The 16849-nt window shown below is 56.2% G+C and overlaps 1 protein-coding gene across 3 annotated transcripts in view; it reads right to left on the bottom strand.

The window, feature by feature from the left end:
* The window catches only part of CNTN2 (contactin 2), a 32000-nt gene extending 19359 nt beyond the window's left edge, over positions 1-12641 (bottom strand). For all 3 annotated transcript variants that reach the window (XR_003427947.1, XM_027082735.1, XM_027082736.1), the window contains exons 1-2: positions 12522-12641; positions 3607-3762 (exon numbers count right to left, since the gene is read on the bottom strand). Coding sequence is in view for 2 of the 3 variants with exons in the window: in XM_027082735.1 (XP_026938536.1) it covers positions 3607-3685 (79 nt within the window). In the remaining variant the exon portion in view is untranslated. The remainder of the gene's footprint in view (positions 1-3606; positions 3763-12521) is intronic.
* Between the last annotated feature and the right edge of the window lie 4208 nt (positions 12642-16849).

Below are 16849 nucleotides of genomic sequence, written 5' to 3'. Positions count from 1 at the left end.
CTCAGAGTCTTCACCTGTGAAATGGAAAGAAGATGAACCCCCCTCCCAGGGTCTGTAGCAGGGTTCAGCTTGACACAGGCTGTGTACTCAGCCACTGTCTCCTGGACCCAAGTGAGGGGGCCGGGTGGGGGTCAGGGGAAGAGGAAGGCTCAGTGGTGGGTGGATGACGTACACGTTGCTTTGGGGCATTTTATAAAATTCCATTGTGACATTTCAAGAAAGAGAGGCCCAGAAAAGGGAGCGACTTGCCCACAGTCACAGGGCAAGCCTGTGGCACGCGCAGCTCTAGACCTCGGGTTCCTGAATTTGCTGGGCAGATGGGTATCCCGCATGCAAATGGCATTTTCCTGCCTGGCCCCCTCCCGGGGCAGATGTCTTGCTCTCCATGTCCCCTTGTCCAGGCTCACCGGGGCAGGCTCTGAGAGGCAGAGGGCAGTGTTTCACATCTGCCTCTGTCTGCGGACTGGTGTGGCCGGTCATTCTTTGCCTTTGTGGTGTCAGGCAGGAGCCAGGCCACCCCTAATTGGCTCCTAACCCTCCATGAAGCTGAGTTCAGGCCCTCCTTGGTGGGTCGTGGGGGATCCCCATTAACCAATTAGTGCCTGCTCTCCCGGTGCATCCAGCTGTCAGCCCTGGTCCAGGGGTGGGGGTGGGCCCCGTGCCACAGCTGAGGCCCAGCCTTGGACCCCTGGGAGTGATGGCAGCTGTCAAGCAGCTCTCAGAATGAGGAAGGAGGCAGGGCTCCCTGAAATGGCATCCCCCATCCGCCCTCCCCACCACCCATCAGTATCCCTCATCGCCGCCCCAGGCCTCGGAGATGGCAGCGCATCCTCTCGGCTGGAGAGCCCAGCTTAATCCTAAGTTAATGATGGTGGTGGAGGGTAGGGACCCCTGCCCCAGCTGGGACTGCCAGGAGGGGAGGGAAAGGAGGGGTAGCGGAGGCAGCCAGGCTGCTGGGAACAACCTTGCATAATAGCAGCTTCCAGTAACTCTGTCTGGATGGTGGGCGGGGGGGAGGGGGGCGGATGGTGGCTGAGTGGGCCTGGGGCACACTGATACTTTAAGCTTCCAGAAAAAGCTTTCTCTCCGGCATTCAGCCATATATACACCCTCACCCAATATCCACAGACACATGCTTTCCACCTCTCACGTATACACACTTCCTTATATGCACACAGACATCACACATATATACATACATGACTCTCTAAGCTACTCCAGTAGTCAGATATACACATTTATACACACACCCGTTCCCATGCACGTATGGCTACAAATGTCCACATATACTTATTTATATCTACATCTAGGCATTCATAATAACAAAATAGATGCTATTTATCGAGGGCTAACTCTTTACCAAATACCATGCTCCACATTCCTTTCTCATAACCTCTTTACAAAGTAGCCAGTGCCATTTTCTCGTTTGGCTAATGTGAAAACTGAGACTTCGAAGGTTAAATCACTTGCCCCAAGTCACACAGAGAAGGAGCAGATCTAGGGGTGTGGACCCTGGCCAGCCTCCCCCCATAGCCAGCGTCCTTAACCACAGGGCTCAGAATTCTTGACTTCAGTTTCCCATCAGGACCATCAGAGATGCTGCTCTATCCTGGAGGTCCCGAATCAGAATCTCTAGGAGTGAGGCCCAGGAATCTAGATTTTAAAAGGGCCTCATGGGCATTCTGAGGAGTGGATAGAGTTGAGAGCCATGCGCTGTGTGTAAGCCCTTCTATACACATTCATCATCCCCCAAATGCAGCATGCCCTCCATGCAATAATAACGCACTCACATCTCCACCCTCTCAAACATCCAGACACACCCTCACTCACCCGACACCTCCCTCTGAAGCTACACACACATCCACCCACACATGCACTTTCTCTCTCTCTCTCTCTCTCTCTCACACACACACACACACACACACTCCCAGGGAAAGCCACCCACTCTGTGCTGTCCTTGTTCGGCATCCTCTCTGATTCTCTCCTGAATCCCTATCCTGACAACTCTGCTCCCCCAAACACAGGTTTCAGGATCTCATGGAGGAAGGAGATTAGGGAGCTGAGACTGTGGAGGGGAAGCCGTGCTGCCCGTCTTTGCACTGGGGTGCAGGAATCCGAAGCTGCCTCCCCAGGGTAGGTGCGCAAAGACAGCCAAGAGCTGAGGCCCCTTCCTAGGGGGTGGGAACAGCCATGGGATGTTCCGCTCCTGCCTCTGCGGTTGCTGGAGGTGGCAGACCAGGTCCCGTCTCCCTTGGCCTTCCTGCCTCTCTGGGTCTATGGACCGCGGAGGCTGCACATACTGCTTACCTCAGATGATGGGGTCCCAGCACTGACTGACCCTGAGGGTGGGGAACGCGGAGGAGCCCGGGTACGTCCGCCACTCTCTCTGGGGTGGGTGTCTCCTGCCCCTTGCAGCCTGGGCTCCCCAGCCCAGCAGCTCCTCCAGATCTGGGGGGCCCTGGCACTGGGAGCTAGGCCTGGAGCTGGGGGCCTGGGAGGCTCCCCTATTTCCCAGCAGCCTCACTGACTTGGATGCTGGGTTGGGAGGCAGTTAGGACATAATGAGAACATCTGAAACTATGCCAGTGGAGTCCTTCCCTGGTGAGACGAAGAATTTAAAATGTGCTGGTTGCAGCCTTGCAGGGGCTGTGGGTTGGGGGGTGGGGGTGTGGAGCCTGAGGTATAGCTAGAACTCCAGAAGGACACCAGAGGATGGGTACCCTTTCTCCCACGGAGATCTTTAAGGAAAAAAGAAACGTCTATTGATCCGGGCTGAGGGTCAGGGCAGAGAGGCCAAGCAGCGGTTCCAGTAGGCCCCTCCGAGCAGCAGCAGGCTGTTGGAAGGTTCCCCCAGCTCAGACAGCCTGGGGATCCCATACCGCCTCCCTAGCCCACTCTCCAGAATCCAGCCAGCCCGGGCCCCTTGTGCTGCACTGCTCGGTTTTCCGTACCCTCCTTTTCCTTCTGCCAAACGCCTTCCTCCCCTCTCCCCACTTGAAGCACCCCTGGCATGAGAACTTTTGCTTGGGTCCCTCTTGCCTTTTTCCTGGGCCACGCCCTGCTCTGCCTCATCTCTTCCCAGATCCCATTCCACATTTGGTCCATTTGCCAGGCTTCACTGTTGTCCTGAGGAACCCTCCCAGAGTTGTGTGGTCAGGGCACCCTAGAGCAGTACTATCCAATAGAACTTTCCGTGATGATGGAAATATTCTATAAACGGTGCTATCCAATACGGCTATGAGGCCTTGAAATGTGGCTAGTACAACTAAGCAACTAATTTTAAATTTAATCTTGCAGCCTTAAGAGGCTGCAACTCTGGGCTGATGTCATGGAGATCTGGTTGTGCCATAGTCTCGCTGTGTGACCCAGGGCAAGTCCCTCACCCTCTCTGGATCATCTACAATACGACAAAGACTCATTCCCTCTCCTCCTAATCTCAAAGGGAAAGTAAACACAAACAGGAAACTTTTATCAGGAAATGGCCTCAAACTGGAGTGCCACGCAGTGCAGTCAATTATTTCTGTAGTCACATCACTAACATAATAGCAGTGATATAACGCTGTGATCATGCCCGCTAGGCTTCGGAGTCCAGACAAGCCCTCTTACCTGGAGTGGAGACAAGGGCCACAGCGGCCAGCATTAGCAAGTGTGATTTCCTCCTGGCAGGTGTCCCCATGGTGAGCATTCCAGGCAGAAGTGGGGAGCGGAGGAGAGGAGCCTCAGCCCTGCACAGGGAGAGTCTGGCTGGAGGCTGAGAAGGACCTAGGGAGGCAGAAAGGCGGGGGAGGACTCTGAGCTGAGGAGCGCCCCTCCCAGCTCCAGGTACATCTGGGTCAGCGGCGATGCTTTTGCCTCAGCCTGGGGAGAGGCTGGAATTGCTCTCACCCTCCCCAGGGCCCCAGGGGAAGGGGCTTGGCCATTACCAAGGAGCTCTTCCCAGGGCCGAGTGCCTCCTGCTGGCCCCCTGGGAGTCTGGCTCTGCCCTGTACCCTCACCCCACCTCCCGTGCAGCCAGCAGGGTGTTGCTCAGGGAGTGAAAGCAGTGACTAATTGGGAGGCAAGAAGCCAGCGCCTGCTCACCCGGTAATAGCTCTCAGTGCAGGGCCAGAAGAGAGCAGGGCCCGTGCCTGGGTTTGGGGAACTAGTAACATCTTCTAGGAATCGGGCCCGCTTTCCCCTGCCCCGCACACAGCTGCCTGGGTTGGGGGTAATAAGCCCCTCTGGGAGCTGCAGCAAGTCTCTGGGAACCAGCCTGTTTTTCTACCAGTGAGGAGGGGTTTCATTGATTCGCCCACACCCTCTCACCTGGACCCCAGGTAAGGCACTTAGGTACTGTACATGATGGAGCCATAACCTTGGCCCCCTTAGTAAGGTTTCCCAACCAGATGGGCTAGTGGGCCTGGACAGGCCTTCTGGGCCGAAAGAGTTAACGCAGCTCCTAGAGGAGCCTCCCTCTTGCCGAGATGAGCGGAGATTTGGTTAGATCCTGGAGCCCTGAAGAACCTGCTCCCTGGGGGGCACCGAGAGCAAATCAGAGCCCCCCTCCATCAGTCTGAGAGAGGGGGGCCTCATCCTGGGGGGAGAGCAGGTCCAGCCTTCCACCAACTCCCCATCTCCAGGCTGTCCTGCCCAGTTTGGGGTGGGGGGAGTGTGGGATCTCAGGGGCCTGCTTCTCGGTTATCAGACTGAGTCTGGGTCACTGGGCTCCCAGGCTACTGGGGGCCAGATCGCCCTGCTGCATATTCCGCTTCTCTGCCCTGCTACCTGCTTTGCAGAAAACTAAGAGCAGAAGGAGGTGATCTAAGGTTGAGGGAGCGAGCCCGGCTGGGGGCTCTTCCACTAACTGGCTTCAAGACCCATGCCATCTCTGGGCCTCAGAGTCCTCATCTGTAAAATGGGTGCTCTCTAGCGTCTCTTCCAGCTCTGAGACTGTGATTCTCCCAGAGAGTGCAGGGTGGCCGAGGGCCTGGGAACGCTGCCCCTGGGTGGGAGTGGGGAGGTGGAGATGGCAGGCTGCTGATGACCTGAGTCTGCCTCTAGGGCCAGTGCAGAGTCCGAAGACCGGTGCAAGCTCAGGATCTCCCGGCCTCACTGCGGGCTCTATTCCCCAGGAAATAGAGGGCTCCCAAATGCCCTTAAACCTCAATATTGATCACCACCACCCGTTCCTGCCTTCCCAACAGCCACAGCTGGCACCGAAGGAGCAGGCAGGGGGTGGGGGGAAGAGAGGGGAGAAGTGGGCCCAGGGCCCATCAGGGAGGATATAGGCTGAGAAGCTTGGTGTTCCGGTTCGAGTGGCGGGAGTGGTGTTTAAACAGATGGCACTCCCTCCCCCGCCCCAACTCCAGCCTCATACCCACCTCCCTGTGTCAGAAAGGGGGCCAGGTGCCACCTCTCCACCTGTCCCTCCCTATCCTTGCCACTTTCAGTTCCAGGCTTGAACCCAGAGATTCAGCACTTCCAGCCCGTCCAACACGCCCCCAGCACCCTCAGCGCAGAATAGGTATCACTTGTGTGTTGTACTTAACTGCTTGAGAACAGCTGTGATTGTGTGCCTGCACGTCACATGCTCACACTCACACTCACACAGTGGGCTGACCAGTCTTCAGTGCTGTCCAAGGGCAACCCCAGGGCACGCACACACACACACACCCCTCATACGCCCTCTCACACAAATTGTCTCTCACTCACACACTCCCTCCCTCTCTCTCATACACACATACACTCTCACACATGCTCTCAGGTTACTGGGGTCAGCAGGGTGCTTAGCCATGGAAGAATCTAGAAGCAGGACCCTGGATGGTACACAAATGCAGGAAGCTGTCCTCATGATAGGGAGCCACTGGGGCACTGGGAACCACAACAGGCGTTGGAATCGATGGACAGGAGTTGGTGACCTTGGCTTCATCTCCTAACAGTGTTGGGAGCTTGGACAAGTTCTCTCCCCTGGTGGACCTCAGTTTTCTCATCTGCGCAGTGGAGATCGTAACACTTCCTTTGCAGAGCTGTTCTGAGTGTGGAGTGAGGTACAGAGTGCCCTGCAGAGGCAGTCTTGGGGCTGTTTGGACTTGCCTTCGGGTAGCGGTGGGGATAGGGGCGTGGAGAGAAGATGGGGCACCAGGCCCCCTCCCCACTTCAGCCAGAGCAACTCCACTTATACTTGCTTTATCTGCTGGACTTCCCTCTGAGGTTCCCTTTACTCAAAGGTTTCCGCAGCTCCGAAGAGTTTGAAAACACCCCTTTGGCACAGGTGTGCCCCGTCCGGAGCCTGGCACAGAGAAGGTGCTCAGTCATCGTTTGCTTCCTGCCCTTTGTCTGCCTGCCAGTCTTGAGAGCTCAGCGAGGGGGTAGGGTGTGGGCTCGGGGAGACAGGCACTTATCCTGAGTGTGTCCGAGCAAAACGGAAACAGACGGGCAGGGACCTGCGGCCGGGGCTGGAGACTCCAGGGACGAGTCTGCTGCTGCCCGTCTGCTGTTGCCCACCAGCAGTGCTGGAGAGAGTGGGGTGGGTGTGCGTGTGTGCGTGTGTACGCATGTGTGTGATGTTTGTGCGTATCTGTGTGTTCTGTCTCTATGTCCCTGTGTACATGTGTGGTCTGGTCTTGTGTCTCTGTGTATATGCATGTGTCTGTGTATGAGTATATCTGGTCTTTGTGTATTGAATATATGCCTCTGTGTGTGTGTGTATCTGTGTGTCTGTGTCTTGTGTCCCAGCCCTGCCTTGTTTCCCGGTGATCTACCAGGAGCCCTGCACCCTGGATCATTCACCTCCACCCCACAGTGGTCAGAATTATCTGGTATCTCTCTTACCATAAGTAATTACCATACATCATGGATAATACAATCCCTCTGTTCATCCTAAACTTCGATTTAATCCTGGACTTTTATCAGTCACTTCTGGGCTCAAGGGCCCTGGGCACCCCCTGGGGCCTGAGACCTGCAGCCTCAGAGGAGACATGGGTCGGGGCGGGGCTGGTACCAGGAAGCACCTAGGGTTGCCCTCGGGGAGCATTAGAGGCTGATCAACCCCATCAGATGTACATTGAGCCAAGCCCGCTCCGTGCTAAGGCCTTGTGTGAACGCACATCCCCACCCCCCAGAGCTTGGGTCAAAGGTTGGAGCTTATTTCCTCCCTGACACGAGGCAGTTGGCATGCAGCCTTGTTCTGCGTCCATTCCCACTGCGTATTTAACACCATGTGCCAGGCATTGTGCTAAGTGCTGGGGAGGCAGGAATAAAAACACCGCCTTTGCTGAGTTCCCTGCCCAGCTGAGTGCAGCAGGGGATGTGCTCACGAGCTGCATGGGCCAGTCGTCTCCCCATACCATCTGCCCTGTGACACATTCTAGAATACCCAGGATGGAGGAGGCCTTTTTGTCAAGTGCAAGGCCGGCGTGGAGCTATGCCAGGCCTAGAGCTGGCCCTGTGGACCCTGAGCCAGCCAGGCCTGGCCCCGGCCAGCTGCCCTGGTGCAGGGGTGCAGGCACAGGCTGGTACAGGCGGACACAGGCTGTCACCATCCGGGGCCGGTCCTGGGAGAACGTGGGGGGCTCATAGGCTGCTTGGGGTTCCGGGAGACCAGGGAGAGCTGGCCGAATTGCCGGGCCCAGGAGACAAAGGGCCCGGAGGACAGCTGGGGATGAAAGGCTATGAGCTGGACTCCAGGGTTTGCTGGCTGAGGGCCCTTGCACAGAGGCAGTCGGAAAATGAAAGACACACTCCACCCAAGTGCTTTCCCTTGGGGTACTGAGCTCCTGGCCCCAAGCCTGTCTCTCCTTCCCCCTGGACAATGGAGATTTGAGCAGCTTTGGGATGGGTGGTGGTAGGAAAAGAAGGAGTTTGGAGCCCATTTGAGGGCAGAGACTAAGTGACTTGTTGTAAGCTGACAGGTATTACAGGAGCCCCTCGTGTCCCCACCGTGCTCCACCTAGCAGCACAGCACGCTGGCTTAGTGGGGTGGGCTCTTGCGTTGACAGACCTGACACTTACTAGCCAGTGTAACCTTAGTATAACTAACCAGCGTAACCCCAGTTATTACGTTCATTACTTAACCTCTCTGAGCCTCAGTCTCCACCTGCAAAATGGGGATGAGAGGGGTAGTACCCACCTCCCGGGACCCTGTGAGGTCAGCACAATTCCTAGCCCATAGTAAGCGCTTGAGATAGATCAGAGCTCATCACTGAGAACCGTCATGGGCCTCGAGCACGGACCCCAGCACACCGAGGGACACACAAGTGTGTTGACAGACACTGGGCCCGGCTGTGGGTCGGGCTCACTTCCACACAGTCGCGACATTCGGGCCAGGCTCACATGTGTCGAGAACGCTGAGAGTCTCCCACAGACTCCCTGGGCTGTACCCCACAGGCGTGGCGGGCCTGGGCCAGCACTGGCGGGCATGCCGTTCCAGACAAGGCACAAGGACACACAGAGACACGTCCAGACACCGCGTGTGCAGGAGAGCACCTGGCTCGGACACCCACGCGGGCCCCCCCAAACAGGTGCGCAACCTCAGCCACTGCACCTCCTGCCTGTGGGGTGTACGATGGGAGGGGGACTCTGCCTACGAAAGGAATTGCCACCTGGGACGGGACCACTGTCTTCCGGGAAGGTCTGAGCCATGCCCACACCCCCTGGGAGGATGGGGTGTCTTCAGTGGCCTGGTGGGCCCGCGTGCCTGGTGGCAGGAGCTGGCAGGAAGAGGACTGCAGTTGAGAGGCCTCGGTGCGGGAGGCCCCTGAGCTGGAGGAGGTCCTCCGGGCATATTTGGGTGGGATAGGGACCTTCTCAGTCCCCACTGGGGGACAGGGACTGCTTGGTGACAGGGCGGCCTTGCAGCTGGGTCCCTCCCCAGCCTGCTCTGTGTGCTCCCTCTCCTCCCACCCCTCGGTGTTCTCTGCAGCCTCTTTGTATTCGCAGCTGGTTCCCTGAGGCCCCAGCCCTGGCACTGCCGTGCCCTCGGGGGAGAGCTGTGACTCCCAGGCTCGTGGGTTTGCCTGAGCTTTCGGCAGGGGGCCGGGGAAGTCCGGCCCTTGATCTGCAGCCGGGAGTCTTTGGCCCTTCTGTCCCCACCCTCTCCACTGAAGAGACCCCTCAAAGTGGGGAGTGGGCAGAAGGGGAGAGCCTTGCATTCTCCTGGGAGGACCTGGGGGCAGGCAAGTAGCACCCAGACTCGAGGTTTTCCTACCTGCCTGCCTACTCCGTGTGGGGTCTGGGGGCAGAACGAGTGAGGGCTTTGGGAGGGGGGCCCTTTTGAGACATCAGGCATAGGAGCGATTGTTTCAACTTGGTTCAGAAGATCCAAATCGGGAAGAAATTACTGGAGCAATTTTGCATGTCCCCTCATCTCTGCTGAGAGGTGACTCCCTCTAATTCCTGGACGGCTGGTTCAGAACCAAGCCTGGTCGAGGTGGGTTTGAACTTGCTCCTCCCCTCAGGCTAGTTTCCACTCTAGGGCCCAGATTAACTGTACCTGTTGGGTTGCACCGCAGGAACGCCACCCTTCAGCCAGAGCCAGTGTCGGGAGCCTTTTGGTCTATGAGGTCGGTGGACATTGAGAGGATGTGGGCTAGGCTGGAGAAGACCCAGCAGGTTTCATCTGGATGTGTGCCCCAAGTGTGGGGTGGGGCTCATCAGATAAAGATGCTGAGGTGCACTTGGGTTTGCACATGCTCTGGGATAGAGTGTGTTCAGTTTTGGGTGAGAATGTCACACACTTTTGCTTTTGTTTGCATCCTCTCTGGGTAAACAAGGAAACATGGGCTCATTTTGCATCAGGAGAACTCATTAAACCCATGGAAGTACTTCTTTACTCCAGGACAGTTACCATTGGGGCACAGAACCCATGGGAACTCCCATGAATGTTCCAAGTTAGCAAAGTCCTGGGGGGTTTGGTCTAGATTAGGGAGGTCCGGAAGGTTGAGAGGTGGTCAGCATGCAGGAGGGAGAGAAAAGGATGTCTGTCTTCTTATGGATTCCTGAGTCACCTCCCCCTGTACCATTTGCAAGAGGATAACCTGAGGCTGGGAGAAATTAACAGGTCACCTAGCCCAAACTCTACTTCTAGGCAGAACTGTCTCTAAGCTTGGACGGACCCCAGTTCTCCACACCCTCACAGAGTCATTGGAAAGGAGGTTGCCCTACTTCCTCATGGCATGTCTTCCTGGTGAGGAAGTGTCTCCTGCAGTCTAGCTTCAACCCCTCCTGCTTCACTGGCATATCTTTTGCTCTAGTTCTTCTTTCCCTGTGTATCAGTCCTCAGCCCTGTGGTTCCAACCTCAGGCATAAATGTGTGTGTAGATAAGCTTTCTCACAAACATTTGGCTGAAGATGTTTCTGGGAGGTGGGGCACAGTGCATTCTCCAAACCACCCCAAAGGTATTGCTTCCCTGATGGCCTTAAAGTCAGAGAGGATACCTTGGGGGTACCTCCTTCTTTGTACTTACTCCTGAGGAGCAAGTGTGGTCAGTTGGTCAGAGACAATGTGTGCAACCATCCCGTTGAGCACACTTCTTCAGAGGCCCATCCCACACGTGTCTCTATTTGAACAACTGCTGGCAGAGAAGGTGCTGGAATGGAGTTGCATAAGGAGTGAAATCTGGCAGGGGGAACGGTGCGGGGTAGGTGGAGGAGTGCATTCAACCAGGAAGGGAATGCGAGGAGAGAGCTTGGCCGGGTGGGGCATAGAAGACGCGTGGGGAATAAGAGAGAGAGAGAGCAGGGGACACCTTTCCTAGAGCAGTGCACCCCTGCTCCCCTCACTGCTCATGGTGAGCCCCAGAAGGACAGGTGGATCTTGGGTGACTTTGATGCCGTGGGCTCTGCGGCCCCTCCCTGTCTGTCTCACCTCCCACCTCCCTCTTGCCGGCTGGCAACTCCTGATAGATCTCATGGGAAATTAGGAAGAACTTTGACCTTGTGGTCAAAGCCTTCCTTGAGTGGTCCTGCAGCCTGGCTAGAAGGGGTTAACTTGGGGCACCCTGGGGAAGGGCATGGATGCTGTTGTGTCTAAGGGAAGAACTCCCTCCCCCCGAGGACAGGAGTCAGGGCACCATCTCCCTGCTCCACCTCCAGCCTCTCCCACAGGTTCCGGTGGCTCCGTCTGGTTCCCTCTGAGTGCAACTGGGAGGCGGGGACTCAGAGGCTAAGTGGAGGTAGGGGCTCTCCAGGCAGGAGGTTGGGAGAGGAGCCTGAGACTGCTGCCCAGAGTGATGTCAGATCACCGACCTCCTGGGTTATTTGGGCTCTTCCTCCTACTGCTTCCCTTTGAGCAGAAGAGAAAGGATGCCAGCTGGAATGGGAAGGGAGTTTGGGGCCTTGGGGAGTCAGGCTGAAAGGAAAGGGTGATAAGAGTCTGACCAGTTGCAGGCTGGACATGAAGTGGGGGAAGTTAAGGGCAGGAAACCTGGGGGCTAAAAAACCTGCCCTTCTCCAGGGCAGGGGCTGTGGGTACTCACAGTTCACTCCATCCTGGTCTGTCTAGATTCCCAAACCTCCAAACAACCTTGACTGACAACTTTTCCTCCTGGGATACAGGCTCAGCCCCCAGTGCTCTGTGGCTGAAGGGTCCCTGGCTTTTTCCCTGTGTAGGGTCAGGACCCTCCTTCCACAGGCACTGTCTTAGCTCACCCCACTCCTTGCCTCCCAGACCTGGGAATCCCTCCTGGAGAAGGTGATGGGATTCATCTCTGGGCACTGGCTGGGGCTGCTTCCCCCACCACTGGCTACTATGTAAGCCCTACAGTGCTGGACAGAAGGATTGCCCTCTCTTTCTAGACCCCCTAAATGGTACCCCTCCCCCTTCTAGCCTAGCCCCTTTCCCCACTGGAAAGCCAAACTTCTGCAAATCCTTTCTTCCCACCGGTGAGGCTGAGGGGGAGGGATCCGAGGAGAAGATAAGGTTGGGGAGGGGGGAAGGGATGTGACTTGCCTCAGTTTCTCCTCCCTATGTCCCCGCTCCAGGACAGGGCTTTGCCCAAACTTGTGCTCCAGTCTCTCCTTGTCTCCCACAGCCTTCCCCTCTGCCGAACAGAAGCAAGACTTTGCAAAGAGGTCACCCTGCACAGGCAGACCCAGGGGGACCTCAAGTCTGGGCAGTCAGGCTCAATTCCTTCTAGGGATATCTGGGCGCAGGTCAGGGTCTGGGACTTGTCCTCATGGAGAGTCAAGCCCTGGACCAGGGGTGTGGGGCAGGCCCATAGCCTCTGCCCTCTCCGGAGGCAGTTGTTGCTACCAGCCTGTGGCTTGAATTCCTGGACACACTGCTGGGGTCCAGGTTCCGGGCCAGGCTTGGCCTGCTAGGGCCCTGAAGGATGCCACCCATGTAGGGCGGAGGGCATCTCCAGTCCTGGTGGCCCCTGTGGGGCTGGGGTGAGAAGTCAGACTGGCCCCTGCCAGCCAGCTGGGGTTCCTGCCCTGTCCCTGCCCCCTCCCAAGTTGCCAGGAAACTGAACGCGGAGCCCCTGCCCACAGCAGCGCCCTGGGAAGCCCCAGGACTGGAGGAGACAAAAGCGGTTGGCACCTACCTGGGCTGAAAGAAGGGTGTTGGCTGGGGTAGGTGGACGCTGCTCATAGCCCCCTGGGCCGCCCTCCTCTCCTCCCGGCTCGCCTCAGCCTCAGCTGATCCCTGCTGTCCTGGCGCGGCAGCGGCGGCAGTGGCGGTGGCGGGTGAGGGCGCGCGCGCGCGTGTATGTGTGTGTGTGTGTGCGCGCGCGCGCGCTGGAGCCACTGCAGCATCTCTGCATCAAGATGTGCTCCTCCCTCTCCCAGGCTCCGCTCACTGGCTGGCTCCCGACGCTCGCTCGGGGCCCTGGAGACCGCTTCCTTTTGCCCCCCTCCCACCCCCTTCCCGTCCCCACCCTCCTGGCTTTACCTCATTTGCTGTCATTTAAGGGCTAGGGAGCGAGCCAGGCGCCCGCGTCTTCCATAATGCATGGGCAGCTCAGCTCCTGGCGCTGTCTGGCCTGCCTGCCCCCACCTTCCCTGCCCAGCCCAGAACGGAAGGGCTGGAGAGGGGTGCGGTGAGGAGGCAAAAGAAAGTGGTCCTATCCTCAAACCCTAGAGACCTATGGAGGCAAACTCCTTGTTTCCTCCAGAAATCCCCTATTAGAGGAAGGGCTGCGAATCAGAAATCCCCAGTTAGTGGCGCAAAGCAAGTGGGGTGGAGGGCTGCCTCCGTTGCCCACCTTACGTGTTTATTTTTATTGTTTCCCTTGCTTATAAAAGTAACACGGGCTCTTGGTCAAAATATCCGAACATTAGAGGAAATTTAAAAATAGATAGTGGAAGTACCTTAACAAATTTAAATCACATGCCTCCAGGTTTACTATTTTCATGTATATAATTTCATGGGTTATAAGTATTATTTTATGCAAATGGATCACACAATACATCATGATTTGCAAAATATTTTAAAATTATATAATAGATCTTGGGCACCTTTTCACATCAGTGCTTATGGATCCAAGCCCATTTTCAATCAGCCAGCTGTGTATTGTCATGAAAAGCTCACTAGATTGGGGGTCTGAATGTCTGAAAGGTAGTCTGGGCTCTGCTAGTCACTGGCTGTGTGTTCTAGGGTAAGTGCTCCGCCCTCTCTGAGCCTCACTGGTAACCCGAAGGGGTTAAAGATGGCCAAGGCCCCTGCCAGCTCTGAGATTCTAGGTGCTCAGCCAGGTGAGTGACACATCTCTCCTGCTCTGCTCCTGTCATGTGGCAGGTGTGCCCAGGAAGGCTGGGGCCTGGAGGAGGAGGGACAAGCCATCTGTGGTGGCAGTGGGCCCCGTCAGGCTGTCACTGTTCTCTCACCCCCCGCTGGTCCACCTGCTGTCCAGCTTGCACAGACAAGACTGGTGAGTGGTCCAGATGCTAGAAACAGCTGGCAGGGCCAGGCCAGCATCAGAGTTTTCAATAAGCATACCTGTCAAGGCTGGGACATTGGTCCATGTCTTTCTGAGTGGAAGGGGTCACAGGGGCTTGGGACAGACCTGGAACCACAGAGAAGGGCCTGGAAAGGGAGAAGGAGGTGTGGTGTGGAAGAGGGTATTTGCTGCGCAGCCTCCAAGGCCTGAATGCCTGCCCAGGTCCCATATGCTCTCCCCTCCGGTCCTCCTGCCGCCCCTCCATAGAGCTTTCCCAACTCGGGAGATAGTCTTCATTGTTCCTGATGGAGACTGTGTGAGCCACGTCTCTTGGATAACTTGGACTGCTGCTGTGCAAGTTCCTTCCAGGATGTCCTTCCTTTTTCTGCCTCTGCCCACATTGTCCTTGTCTGTCTGTCTGTCTTCCTGGGACTGGCACGTGGACCCCGAGCTCCTGAGGTGAGCCCTGCCCTCTGACCCCGCCCAGGTCAGCCCAGGCTCTGAGGAGAGGACTTCAGAGTTCTCTCCAACCAGAGATGACTGCCAAGAGGGGATGGCTCAGCTGCTGCCCTGGGACTGACGGACCAGCCATTGGCTGGCTCAGGGGCCAAGGGTCTGGAAATGCACGCAAGGAGGATTGCTTTAGATTGACACTGCTGTCTTTGTGACTCTGTTTTAGGACAGCTGCTGCCCTTGTGGTGGGAGCTGGGTCCTTGGGGAGGCCACAGTTCCCGTCCCAATGACACAGGTGGCTGGGGTCTTTAAGATGCCCTCAGATCCCTCTGCAACCTGCCTGCCCTGCCCTGCCCTGCCCAGGTAGGCTCCAGCAGCCACAGTAAGTGAAAACAAGAGTGAAACTAAGTGGAGTAAAACTAAGTGGAACTAAGCCTAGGACTGGATTTGGGAAACATTTCCCAAAGTTTCATCTCGGATGGATCTGGGTGGTTTGGGAGGCTCCTCATTGCTGGCCCCTACGGTGCTTCTGTTTCTGACAAGAGAGTGGGCTGAGCATTTGGGGGTCCAGGCTGAGTTTTGCTTGTGGGTCCATTAGTTCGATAATGACAAAAATATTTTATAATGGTATTATTAATTATTGTGTAAATTATTAATAATAACTTGAGTGTCTCCAACGTGCCAGGAACTGTACTAAGTGCTTTACCTGAATTATCCACCCAAGGGGGTGTGTGTTGTTATTATTATGCTCACTTTACAGATGAGGCTCAGAGAGATTAAGGAACCTGCTCAAAGTAAACAAGTGGAGAAGCAGAGACTGCTGGTCTGGCTCCAGCCCCGCATCACCTGCACTTCTCAGGTGGGCAAAGCAGGGGACAGGACAGTTCACTCTTTTTTGGTGCCTGTCAGATCCCAGAATCCTCAGCATGGTTGACTGTAAGGGCCCCTCTCCTTTCTGTAGCTAATCAGTGTGTCTCCCTGTTGTCTAGAGCGGGACACCTCATCTCCAAGCTGAGTTTCCACAGATGTCCAGATGGGGCAGAGAAGGGCCACCCGAAGATGATCAGGCAGCTAATCTAATGCGTCACTGATCTGCCTGTAAGCATGTGGTGATCCCAGAGCGGGGCGTCCCAGAAGGCATCCTGAGGGCCACCCAACCCTGCCCAGACCATCTGCTCCTTCCTCCGGAGGCCCTACCAGTGGATCTCCAGTGGTCAAGGAGGGGCCTCGGGCCAGCCCCAGGGGACCAGTGGAGAGGAGCTGAGACCTTGCCAGGCCCCAGGGCCCTGAAGGTGTTGATCTCCTCCCTCCTCAGTGCCAAGCCCCACATAGCCTTTCCTGCCCCCTCCCCTCCCCCCCCCACCTGCCAGCCTCTTTACCTCTGGTTTCAGGCTTCAGACCTTTTCTAGAGCTCCCAGGAATGTTTATGTGTTTATGGAGCCGTGTCTCTGCCTAGAACAGTGGGGGATTCAAGAGCCACAGGATGTGGTCTGCCTTCAGTGTGCCTGTAACCTTTCTGGAAGCAGTCTGATGGTGGTAACAGGACGGTCCATCCACAGCTTTGGGGAAGAGTGACAGGCAGGTTGGGCAAAGCTCTGAAACAGGACCAGCTTGACATATAATCCTGCTACTTCTGGGCTGCGTGGCCCTGGGCAAGCCACTTACCTCCTCAGAGCCCCAGGTTCCTCATTTGGAAAATGGGGATTAAGACACAAACCTCGCTGAGTTGGTGTGAGCTTTGAATCAAGCACATAGTAGGTGCTCAATAAACGTCACTACTTCCCTTTGGACGCTTTTAGGATTCAGCTTCCCCATCTGTAACGAGGGTGGGCACCTACGAGGCTGAGCTCTTCTCCACTTCGAGGGTTGGGTGGCTCTGGATTCACATTCAAGAGAGCTGGACTCTGCTGTGTCACTCCCAGCTGGATGACGATGGCAGGTCACTGAAGGACACTTAATCGCTCTGAGAATCCAGTTCCTCATCAGTAAAATGGGAATAATCCTATTCCTACTTAGAATAGTTGTAAGGACATGTGGATAAAACATGATTTTAAAAGCAGTTTTTGTATGAACAAGTGCCATGCAAAATACTGGTTACAATTCCCTCCACTGCAGTCTCTGAAGGCAGAGCTTATCTCATTAATGTCTCTTCCCCCCGCCCCCGCCCCTGGCTTAACATAGTGACTGGTGCCTAGTAGAGACTCACATAACTATTTGTTGACTGGTGAATGAATGGTGGAGAATAACCGCTGTGACAGTTCAGGTGCGGGGAGAGAGGGAGCTAGGAGGTGGGTGAAGGTTTCCATCAGTGGGGGTGGGGTGGGGTGCATCTTGAATTGGGCCTGGATGGACAGAGCGGAGGTGGGGAATGCATTCCTGGCATGAGGGTGTTGGGGGCTGGAAAGAGCATGATTTGCGCAGGTCCAGGAGGAGCCAAGTTGAACTGAGCCCCCTGGGGGCTGGAAATCTCACTACTCCATCCACATTTGCCTTCCTAATTTTGCTTGAGGGCCTGAAGGGGTCTGCGGCCCGGAGGGGCC

Source organism: Aethalodelphis obliquidens, unplaced genomic scaffold (genome assembly GCF_003676395.1).
Source record: "Aethalodelphis obliquidens isolate GAN/ISIS:26980383/991018 unplaced genomic scaffold, ASM367639v1 scaffold48, whole genome shotgun sequence".
Lineage (NCBI taxonomy): Eukaryota > Metazoa > Chordata > Mammalia > Artiodactyla > Delphinidae > Aethalodelphis > Aethalodelphis obliquidens.
The sequence above is the reverse complement of the archived record's forward strand: the minus strand, read 5'-3'. Positions and strand labels throughout refer to the sequence as shown.